Here is a 12,228-nt window from a genome sequence, read left to right as displayed (position 1 = left end):
GTCACTTTTCTGCTCTGCAGCCACTTAGATTAAAAGCTCAAGTCCTTATAGCGGCCTCCAGGTTCTACATGGCTGCCCCCGTCCCTGGCTCTGTGCTAGCCACATGGGCCCCACTGCTGCTCCACAAATGGGCCAGGCACACTTGCTTGCAAGAGACTCTGCTCTAATGCCTTGTCTCCCCAGTAATGCTCTTCCTCCAGATACCTGCTTAGCTCACAGCCTCCATTCTCATCTCCTCAGGAGGGCTTTCTCTGACCTATTCTAACCGCAACCTGCCACCTGCTCCATCACTCTCCATTGGCCTTAACCTGCTCCACTTCTACTTCTTCCCTTAGCACTCAAGCATCAACCATACTTCTGTAATTTACTTATTATTTTTAAAATTTTTCTGCCTGCCCTTACCAAAATAGGATCTTCCCAAGGACAGGGATCTCTGTCTATTTTGTTTGCTGATAAATCTCAAGTGCCTAGTACAGTGCCTGGCACAGAGTAAAATGCTCTATAAATACTTGTGGTATAAATGAGAAAATCTGCTCTTAAAGGCAGAGATCCATGTGACTTCTCTCTGCTCTTAACGGAAATGGCATTTTTCCTTGACTATGCCTTGCTATTTAGCCTCCCTTTGAGGCTTCCATGTTTTTGGAAAGCCATTGATTGGGACAGGCTTCTTGATTCTCACAACTTCTCAATCTTTCCCACATTTTCTCTCTCCACAGATACTTTTTTAAAAATTGAGGTATAATTCACGTACCATAAAACTCACCTTTATAAAGTTACAATTCAGTGGTTTTTAGTATATTCACACGTTGTAAAATTATCACCACTCATTCTAGAACATTTTTCTCACCCCAAAAAGGAATCCCATACCCATTAGCAGTCTGTGGTCCCAGCAGCCTCTGGTAGCCATTAATCTACTTTGTGTCTGTGAATTTGCCTGTTCTGGACATTTTGTATAGATGGAATCATATAATATGCAGCCTTTTGTGCCTGGCTTCTTTCATTTAGACAATGTTTTCAAGGTTCATCCATGTTGTCACATGTAATAGTGCTTTTTAATATGGCCAAATAAAACTCTCTTGTGTGGATATACCACATTTTATTAGTTGATGGAAATTTGAGTTGTTTCCACTTCTGGGATACTATGAATAATGCTATGAACAGTTATGTATACATTTTTGGGTGAATATATGTTTTAAATTCTCTTGGGTATATACCTAAGATTATGGTAATTCTATGTTTAACTTCTATGTTAACTATGTTTAACTCCTTGAGGAAATGCTAAACTGTTTTCCACAGTATCTACACCATTCTACACTGCCCCCTGCAATGGATAAGTGTTCCCATTTTTCCCTCTCCTAGCCAATACTTACTGCTGTCCATCATTTTGATTACAATCATCCTACTGCATATAAAATGGTGGCTCATTGTGGTTTTGATTTGCATTTCCTTAATGACTAATGAGTTTGAGCATATTTTTAATGCTTACTAGCCATTTATATATCTTCTTTGGAGATACGTGTACTGAAATCCTTTGCCCATTAAAAAATTTTATTGATACATAATATTTATGCATGTGATATTTTGTTACATACACAGAATGTTAAATGATCAAGTCAGAGTAGTTAGGGTAAAAACTAAAAATAGAACTACCATACCATCCAGCAATTCTTTTGCCTATTTTTAAATTACTTGCCTTTTATTGAGTTGTAAGAGCTCTTTATGTATCTGGTTACAAGACTTTTATCAAGTATATGATTTACAAATATTTTATCCTATTCTGTGGGTTTCCTTTCAATTTCTTGATAGTAACTTTTAAAGCTTTTGGGTTTTCATGAAAACTTTGGTGAAAGTTTGCTATTTTTTCTTTGGTCCCACTTAGATACAGTGTCTATATTCATTCTGACAAGAGGAAGGTGATAGCAGAAAGGGACAAATGAAAAAATGACAACTTCACAGTTCATATTAGTAATGAAATTATTTAGAAAATTGCCTTTCACTATATGGTATAATTTCTGTTGGTGGATAGAAGCCAAGTAGGAGTCACATGCAAGTCATCACCTATTCCATTTAGCTGGATGGATTGAAGAGACAGAGTAATGACGAATATCACCCTAGAGGAAACCAATTAGTGTTTATAACATTGAAAATGATTTATAGATTGCTTAAGCATATCTATCAAATCTAAATGGAATACTTTAAATCAGCTCCCTAGAAAAGCAACACTGGGGGATGATTTCTGAACTGTGGAAACTCTGTCTTTCAGATCTAGCATCTTCCAGCACAGAGATAGGACAGATTGCCATCTGGGAAGAGGCACTCCGTTTTCTCCAGAAGTTTGCATTTGATTCAGATGAGTACATTCCAAGGAACGTAGGATCCAGGTTCATCTCTTGGAATCTAAAATAAAAACAAATCTGGATGTTCAAACCTGGGAAATGTTTGTGACTTAGGTGAAAAATAGAAGAACATAAAGTAGGTTAAACACCAGCAGAGGGCAACCAGGGCCATGACAGGTCAGGGAACAACAGCCTGTGAAGTACAGAGGAAGCCAGGGGAGGACTGGAGAGGTCCTGGGGTTATCATCTCACGCTTGAAGACCACCCAGTGAAAAGTGGAGTGGGTCTCTGTCTCTCCAGAGTAGAAAAAGCAACGTGTCAGGGGCTTAGGGAAAACCATGAAGGATACCACAAAGAGCCAGTGTGAGTGGAGGATGGGAGGGGCTTTCCCTTCAGTCAAAGTCAGGGTGGTAACTGTGAACAGTATGACTTTCTTCCACAATTAAAAACCCTGTCCCTGAAAATATCCAAGGAGGGTAGAGATGTCTGCTCGGCATGGGCGCTGTTGCCAGAGGGGAGGGGTTCCTGCTAGCATACTTTCCGGGTGCCCGTTTGGGGTTGGGGTGGAGGCAGACTGTCAGAGGGGCCTATATTCCTGGACTGGGTGTCCTAGGTTCAGGGCATAGTTCCTGAACTTCTATTCCTGACCAAGGTGTCCTAGGAAGGGAGCAAAACAGGAGAGGAACATAAAACTAATGGGAATGAACTTTCTTTTGTCAAATAGTATAGAATGGAGCCAAGCAGGGGCAGGCTGATGAAAAAATGCAACCCGAGGGGTACAAGTTCAAGGACCCCTCTGCACATCTGCTCAAATGCCCCCAGGTTTCCCGTCACCTTTTCTGGCAAGAAAAGCCACAGCAGTGCGTTCACGAAAACTTACCACAAGAACAGAGGCCAAAAATTCAGAATTTTATGATCACTATTTTTTTTCTACCATGCAAACGTACCATTTTTGTGAACTTGTCTTCACAGGCCATCCTAATCTTCTCTGGGGTCAGTGGACTATTAAGGGTCAAGGGTCCATGCAGGCCTCTCTCCTGTCGTGCTGCACTCACTGCGTCATGGATAGCGAAAAACACGGAACACCCCAGGAACACCCCCGACTCTCCCAGACCCTTGAAAGGAAGCATGCCAACTAGATTAAACCTCTCTCTCTCACTCTGTATATATGTGCATATTTATAGCATATGTGCATATATAAAAATATTACGTACTACATATGTACATTTTTTTTTTTTGAGACAGAGTCTGGCTCTGTTGCCCAAGCATGACACTGGAGTGTAGTGACACAATCTCAGCTCACTGCAACCTCCGCCTCCCAGGTTTGAGCCATTCTCCTGCCTCAGCCTCCAAGTAGCTGGGATTATAGACATGCACCGCCACACCTGGCTATTTTTTTGTATTTTTAGCAGAGATGGGGTTTCACCAGGTTGGCCAGGCTGGTCTCGAACTCTTGGACTCAGGTGATCTGCCCGCCTTGGCCTCCCAAAGTGCTGGGATTATAGGCATGAGCCACTGCGCCCGGCCTATATAAATTTTTTGTTTCAAAAAGTAATTTAATCTTTTGATCCAATATTCCCATTCTTAGAATTCTAGCCTCAGGAAATGACCTACATACAGAAGATGATTATTAGGCATGAAGATGATTATTGCAAGGTGAAAAATTAGATAGAACCTGATGGCAATAGTAGTTGATGTTAAGTTCTAAGATTTGGAATACTAAAAATTTTTATCATAATGTTAGATTAGAATTAAAATGTTTAATAAGAATTTTTCTTCTGCAATCCTTGTAAAAATCCCAAACAGCCAAGAGAGGAATGTAGCCCTCCTGTCACCCAACAGGTATCATATAAACATGCATATTTACCCATAGAACATTACTTACCTTAGATGAATAAAGAGTATTTGAGTTTTGAGAAGGAGGCAACAAAGCAATGTGCAACTCCGTGGGCATGTCACAGATGGCAGGGATTTTATATTGGTCTGGACCACGAGTGTGCAGAATGCCCTGGGGAGAATAATTCAGTTCCTCTATTGTATAAAGTCCCATGCCTTGAATAAATGCACCTTCAATCTGAGGCAAGAACAAAAAAAGAATTTCCACGTATGAGAAAACACAGTCAACACTAAGTAGCATTTCAACTTCATGCTGTTTGCTTGAATTTTAAAATTACAGTTTAAGAGCGTTTTCAGGGTGTCTTGGAGCATGTTGCTGAAAGTTTATCTAAAAGCCATTTTAAACATGTTTGTTCAGCATTAGGTTAAAAGAAGTTCAAAGTCAGCCGGGCGTGGTGGCTCACACCTGTAATCCCAGCACTTTGGGAGGCCGAGGCAGGCAGATCACCTGAGGTTGGGAGTTTGAGACCAGCCTGACTAACATGGAGAAATTCCGTCTCTACTAAAAATACAAAAAAAATTAGCTGGGTGTGATGGTGCATGCCTATAATTCCAGCTACTCGGGAGGCTGAGGCAGGAGAATTGCTTGAACCTGGGAGGCGGAGGTTGCGGTGAGCTGAGATTGCACCATTGCACTCCAGCCCGGGCAACAAGAGCAAAACTTAGTTTCAAATAATAATAATAATAATAATAATAATAATAATAATAATAATAATAAATAAAAATCATGAAAAAAAGAAGGTCAAAGACAAAGGACTTGGGTTCTAATTTTGGTTTGGCCATTGAAATGAGTGCTCAGGAAGAGTCTTCACAGAGTCTGGAGCCCAAGCACCCTCTTTTTTTGTTTTTTGCCCATGAGGCAGACAAACCCCCCTGACTGATGTGTCCAGAGACCCCAGGGTGCTAGTGAAAGCTACAATCCCATTGTCTCATCCCACCTCCTTGCCCACAAAGTGGCTAGCCTCACATCTCTGGACTCTGATTTTAGATCAGTCTTCCAAACACTTCAGTCCATCCCCACTAAGTGAAGTCTTGTCTCTAAAAGCCCTCCACCCACCCCTGGCAGTCCCCAGCCCTCTTCTGCTCTCTGACTCCCTCCTCATGGCCCACCCCTCCCACACAGGCCTTCCCCATAGTCATCTGCCCTGGCCTGATTAGCAGCCATGAACAGGCATGCTAAATTCCATGTGTTTCTGTAGGGTGACTTCCTCCATTCTTCTTTCACCCCAAATGTCGTTTCTCATTCTTTCCTTGACAACCTGGTTCACACCCACTTCTTCCCTAAGCCTCCTTTGACTTCTCCACACCACAGATTCTTCCCATTCACCAATAACGCAATGTCATGATGGTGGGGGCGGGGGGGTGGGGGGGAGGGGACACAAGATGGTGCCCTAAATCAGAGGTAATGAGCTGAATTGCCTCCAGGTTCGAGACACGTAAACCCAGTATATGAAGATTCCAGGTGGGTCCTGTGTCGTTGGAGAGTGTGGGACTCTAAAGGTACAGCCCACCGACTTCACTCATGGAAATGAGGATCCAGTGTGGGCAAACTTTCTGTTTTCAAGAGAAACTAGATATTTATGACTTTCCAATCTTTTCAACTATTTCAAATTTAAATTTGAAAATGTCTGTGGATGGAATCCAGCACTACAGGCTGCCTACCAATAGCTACTGCTCTGATGACTTGAGGCTTGTTATCCCAACACGACTTCAAACTCCTTGAAGCTGAAGCCCATCGTGTGGCTAAGGCTCAGCACTGGGCACTAACTCTACTTATGTCCCAGAAGTTTGGAGCTCATCAGTCACCTGTAGGCTTGGTCTTGCCTCATTCAAGCTCCCTAGTCACAGATTGTATGTTTCTTCAAAAACGACCTAAAACACCTTTATTTCCTTCCCCCTTTTAAACAGTAAAACATTTGAGCTCTGCAGTTGGTCTGAATAGAGTTGACTAAAGGGTTAGAAAAATAAGATGATGAATAAGACTGATGGAATGCTCTCCTGCAGACCCCACCACACTTTTGGCTTTTACAAATAGAAAGTGAGACACATCAGTTACACGTACCTGGCCTATGTCAATGGCTGGATTTATACTGCAGCCAACATCCATGACAATGTCTGTTCTGATGTTCTAGTAATAAAAAAAAGTTAAAATGTTTATTTTAATGAGAATAACTTAGGGAGAAGAAGCTGAGGAACACTTCCTGCCAGGCTGACTTTGGTATAAAGCCTTTCTTTCAGCCATGTCATTTCGAAAGAAGCAACAAAGATTTTATTATATGACAAAGTTTATTATGTAAAACTTTCAAAATTATACAAATACTCTTAGCCAGCTGAAGCACTGTCTTTTTTTCCTGGAAATAATAGGAGAAAAAAATATTTACTTCATTTTGATTCAAGCTGTATGATGCAACAGATTGAGTTTAATTCACTACAACAGATATAATATATGACACAACAAAAGAAAACATCTATGGCCCTCACGATCCTAGTTGCAAAGCTTAATGGCTAGCATACAACCAAACATCCAGGTACAACTGGCTGAGGAATGTTTACTGAACCACAGAGTTCAGGGTGCACCAACAAAAAAGTCTTCAAATTGTCATCTGCTGTTCTAGACTTTTCATTTTTGTAGCAGAGAAGAGAATAAAGTTGACACTACAACTTGCTACTGATAACCTACAAATGAGGAGAAGTACAGCAGGCCCAGCCAGAGTGTTAGTAACACCTTTGCTTTCCAGCAAGTCTGTACATTTTTTTAAATGTGATGTAATGGTCTCTGCCATGACTAACAGATTGTACTTATAATTACTAATTGAACAAAAGAAATACAAGAGTTTCCTTATTTGATCTGGGACTTTCATGTAACATTTGAAAATTAGATAATGATCTGGAATGTCTGACAATAATAAAACTTCAGGAACTCACATTTCTTATTTAAACACACAGTAAAATGTAAAGTCCTCTTTGACATCAGTCAGCAAGACTGGCCTTCCAGGAGATAAGTGGCCTCAGCTGAAGGTGAGAGGAGGAGCTCTAAAGTCTTCAGTGTTAGTGAAGTTTCTGCTTTCAAAGCTGTGTGCTTAGGCTGGTGGGGCTGGCTTATGCCTGTAATCCCAGCACTTTGGGAGGCCGAGGGGGGCAGATCACTTGAGGCCAGGAGTTTGAGACCAGCTTGGCCAACATGGTGAAATGCCATCTCTACTAAAAATACAAAAATTAGCCAGGGGTGATGGCACGTGCCTGTAGTCCCAGCTACTCAGGAGGCTGAGGCACGAGAATCACTTGAACCCAGGAGGCAGAGGCTGCAGTGAACGGAGATCGTGCCACTGCACTCCAGCCTGGGCAACAGAGCAAGACTCCACCTCAAAACAGAAAAAAACAACCCACAAAGCTGTAGGCTTAGTGCTGTCTGTCGTGTCTTTTGTTAGGACTGGAGAGAGTGGATCTAGGTTGTGGTAGGCTGCCTAAAAGATGGCTCTGGATAATCCTCACCTCCTGGTATTCACATCCATATGTAGTCTCCTCCTATACTCTACCAGGCCAGCCTGTATGACCAGTAGGCTATGGCAGAGGTGACAGTAGTCACTCTGAGATTAGGTTATAAAGCTGGGCTTCTGTCTCGGGTACTCGCTCGCTTGCACATGCTCTCTCTTTTTCTCTTGGGCTGGTCTCTCTGGAGGAAGCCAGTTGTCTTGTCCTGAGGACACTCAGGCAGCCTACAAAGAGGTATCCACATGACAAAGAATGGAGGCCTCTGGCCAACAGCCAGTGAGAAGCTGAGCCTCCTGTCAACAACGCTATGATGGAGGGAGATGGAACAGGATTCTCCTGTCCCCGTTGAGCCTTGAGATGACTGTTGCCCCAGCCACAGCTTGACAAGCCTCATGCAGAATCACCCAGATAAGCCACTCCTGGAGGCCAGCCCCTCAGAAGTGGTGTGAGCTAATGAGCATCCACTGTTTTCAGCACTAAGTTTGGGGGTAATTTGTTGTACAGAACAGATAACTGATATTTAGATGTAGGTTCAAAGTGAGGAAAATTTTGCTGGAATAAGGGCAATTCTATCAACAGGAGAATGGCTGAGAAACAGGCCTTTGGGGAGGGCCCCTGGTAGAATGTCACATTCTGGCCCTTTGCCTAGCAGTGACACTAACCTGAGCTGAGATTTAGCTTTTATGAAGGCATCTGATGAGGCTATATGACACATCCCCTAAGATCATTCAAATAAGTTATAGGAACATGCCTTAAAATTTCATACTAGGCTAATTATTACCTTGTTCTTGGATCTTAACAAGGACAATGCATATATAGGAATATAAGAAAATCCACATGACTAAGTTTTCACCAACTTTTGCTTTGAGGGAGAAGGGACTTAGAAATCAGTTATACGGGCAGGGCACAGTGGCTCAGGCCTATAATCCCAGCACTTTGGAAGGCCAAGGTGGGTGGATCACTTGAAGGCCAGGAGTTTGAGACCAGCCTGGGCAACATGGTGAAGCCATGTCTGTACTAAAAATACAAAAATTAGCTGGGTGTGGTGGCGCAGCCTGTAATCCCAGCTACTTGGGAGGCTGAGGCACAAGAATCACTTAAACCCAGGAGGCAGAGATTGCAGTAAGCCAAGATCAAGCCACTGTACTCCAGCCTGGGTGACAGAGTGAAATTCTGTCTCAAAAACAAACAAACAAACAAACAGAAATCAGTTCTATGCAAGAACCCGCTCCCTAGTAGTGTAGGGCTGCTAGTCTAACACAAAAACCATGCTCAAAGTGATCATTGTTTTGCCCTAGTGCGAGGTTACCCTATAGAGATCCAGTCTGAATTAGAACCAGACAGGTCAGATACTTGAAAAGGCAGGTTCAATAAAACTGACCATAGTTTCAGAGATTAGGTTGACTATAGTTTTAAAAAATACATGCTGGAGACTTATTAAATGAAAATTTAAATCTGATCACAATCCAAGAACACAGGCATAGAGGATATTTGTAAATATCAAGAACTAGAGCTTGCTTCTAGGTACATTTTGGAAGAGATTATCACTAAACTGGTAGCTTGGTCACATGACAGTTGTTAGGGTATCACAGTCCCATTTAATGTATCAGTGATCATTCATTAGTATTGACAGTGACCAGTAAGTGGCTTCTTTTACTCCCGAAGGCTCTGGTACAAGAGGAGAAATTCTATGAGTCTTTGAAGCAACAGAGACAGAAAGAGGGAGAGAGAGAGAGTGTGTGTGTGTGTGTATGTGTGTGTATCTCTTCAGAGCATCCCTTGAAAGCATAAGGATGCTCTTAAACTATCTAAAAAGCAAGACCAAGCCAGCTCTGTGGCACAATGGATAGCACACTGGACTTCTAAAAGGCAAGACCTAGCTGAGTAAAAGATATAAAAAAGTGGCCACTACCTGCCCTGGGCTGGCTTGGTGCTTGTTAGCAGATTACAGATGTCTATGAAATCCTTCAAGAATGTCTTATCTTGGCATTTCTCATAAAAAGTCAGAATTGCTGGTTGTGCCAATAGTCTACATGAAAGCCCCCTTTAGAGCATGTTTCTTTCTTCATGTAGTTTCTTTCCTGATTCCATTTAAAAGGGCCAGGGAAATAAAGACAGGCCACCAGTTGTTTTCCATGGCAGCAACCAGATCACCAAGGCAATTGTGGGGATTCTATTTTCTTCTGGTAATCCAGGGAAATCACCCTTAGGCCAAATGCACGATGCTGCCACTCACTAAGCTCTCCTCAGATAGATGGCATCTGTGGAATTTAGGTGCATCCTAAGTGCAACTTGAAGACCTTTCCAACCGGTACTGACCTTATGATCCCCCGTCAGGCAGTCTATTTCAACCTCGGAACAGGCAGCTCCATAAACAAAGTATTCGAAGGGATGGCCTTCGCCTTTCTCCCAGTTCATGTCTGACTCATAACCTCTGGAAGAAACAGTGAGTGTTGTTAAGTGATCAAGTCCCCTAATTGCAGACCATGATGACTAAACAGACCCATGAGGATTTATGCAAGCCACAGGAATATACCTGTACCTAATGTATGTGCCAGCACCTAATGTATGTGCGATAAATGTGTTGAATAAATAAATATTTAGTTTTTTCTTTTAAAACTTGCTTTGTCTGATAAAAACATCTAACTACTCCTGACTGGTGCCTCCTTACTCCTGGAGGTTAGCTTCTTACTTCATGAATGTCCATCTTACTGCTTTTGGCTAATATTGGATCATCAGATTTGGGGAACTCAACCTTCATTTTACACCAAACGCTATTTCAAAGGTGCATGCTTGCCTGCTTTGTCTATCTTTCTGGCTCCAGAATTTGCCCCTCTGTGTGAAGGATCAGGTCCCATGGCTCCCATTCTTTGTCTCTACTCTGGTCTCTCACCATCAAGCTCCATGGCCTGCTCTGTTCCTAACTAATCTTTAAGAACATCAAATAAATAATGGTAAAACAGAAGCATGGGTCAGCAGCTTGCAGAACTCTCTACCCTCTCTCCTCTGCTGCCCTGCAACCTGGAGGTGGCCATTAAAAATGCTTCCAATGCCTGTTCCTGACAGGCAGTCAGTGCCCAGTTCCCGCACCAATGGCAAAGTGATCAAACCAGGCAAGGCTCTACATCACCCTGCTCTCAGACAGCTTTCACTCTCCATTAAAATAATTTAATAAACTGTTTTCCAGATTCACTGAGTTCCTGTTGTTTCACATCTTAATGTAACATGGTTATGGTCCAATTTCTTTTTTGCCAATCCTGAAGGTGTAAAATGGTACCCATCTTATGGGTTTAATTTGCATTCCCCTACCTTTGTTTCTTAAGAGATAGATCGTGTTTTCAACAAAAAGTCAACCACTGCTGAGTATTCCAAGTACTAACCACAGAGAGCCTTATAACACCACCCACTATGATTAGAATCATCAGTTAAGCTGAATTTTGTGTGCCTATTTTTCCTAACAGAAGTCTTTCTGGATACTAGCAGTTAAATGTTCTTTATAACCACAACCATGGATTAACTAGCAGTTAAATGTTCTTTATAACCATGGGTAAATAGAAGGTAGAAAGTCAACGTTTGCCAAAATTGCAAGGGAACTGAAACTCTTCCTCAAGATACCACTGTTCTTCTCCATAGCATGTGATCAGAGGGAGTATTTACCTGAAGTATCCAACAGCTGAAAGGCTAATGCTTTCATCAAAAGCAGTCTGTGCCTGTGAAGGAAGAGCATAGCATGATGCAACAAGGATGCCCAAAGAAAGAATCACTCAAGACTTCAATTCTAATTTTACCCTGTGTGTTAAGTAAAACTATCAGCAATAGTAACCAGGAAGGACCCAGATTAATCCATTCCTTTTGGCTTTCTCCTCTGTGGTTCACGGCTTGTAGCTGTTTGTTCAGCACCTATGATTGTACTAAATGCCCGCTGTGGTATGATACAGGCTGGACTAAAGTCATCAACATATGTTCCACTTAGGAAGAAATTCACTCAGTCATCTGCAGAAAATTTTCAATTAAGATGGAACATTTTAGAAAACAATGCTTGGTTGGCTGCTTAATTTTAATATCAGGTTTCTGCTAGTCTATAGAGTAAGGGTTCATTTTATAATTCATATTTATGGGAACTGTCAATCCTTTCTGGACACATATGTTTCAGGTGAGGGGAATAATTTTGCTAAATTGTACCATTTACACCAAAACTCTGCAGTACACAGAGCTGACTACTATGCATAAAAATCAGGGTTAGGTCCAAGTCCCTAAGTCTAGGAATGAAGGTCAGAAGCACATCAATCATTAGCGAAGAAAGTGGGCTGAATGGCTGCATCTCATGGTGGTGGAGTACTACTCTCCATGCTGCACCTCTCTCCAGCTTTCTCCAGCCACACTGACTCAGCCTTTCTGGGCTCAGGCAGCATGGGACAGAGGACAGAAACAAATACGCCCAGGAAGTATAGACAGACCCCATAAATATGAATTATAAAATGAGTCCTTACTCCATGGAACAGCA

At 42.1% G+C, this 12,228-nt stretch overlaps 1 protein-coding gene across 1 annotated transcript in view; it reads right to left on the bottom strand.

Annotated features, from left to right (window-relative positions):
* Window positions 1-1,530: 1,530 nt before the first annotated feature.
* Window positions 1,531-12,228, bottom strand: part of AOX1 (aldehyde oxidase 1) — an 85,548-nt gene continuing 74,850 nt past the window's right edge. The window contains exons 30-35 of the mRNA XM_003820713.4: window positions 11,382-11,434; window positions 10,044-10,158; window positions 6,295-6,360; window positions 4,222-4,410; window positions 3,284-3,451; window positions 1,531-2,397 (exon numbers count right to left, since the gene is read on the bottom strand). Of these exons, the coding sequence (XP_003820761.2) occupies window positions 2,347-2,397; window positions 3,284-3,451; window positions 4,222-4,410; window positions 6,295-6,360; window positions 10,044-10,158; window positions 11,382-11,434 (642 nt within the window). The 3' untranslated portion in view covers window positions 1,531-2,346. The remainder of the gene's footprint in view (window positions 2,398-3,283; window positions 3,452-4,221; window positions 4,411-6,294; window positions 6,361-10,043; window positions 10,159-11,381; window positions 11,435-12,228) is intronic.

This window comes from Pan paniscus, chromosome 13 (assembly GCF_029289425.2).
Source record: "Pan paniscus chromosome 13, NHGRI_mPanPan1-v2.0_pri, whole genome shotgun sequence".
Lineage (NCBI taxonomy): Eukaryota > Metazoa > Chordata > Mammalia > Primates > Hominidae > Pan > Pan paniscus.
Note: the sequence above shows the minus strand (reverse complement) of the source record. Positions and strands in the feature narration are given on the sequence as shown.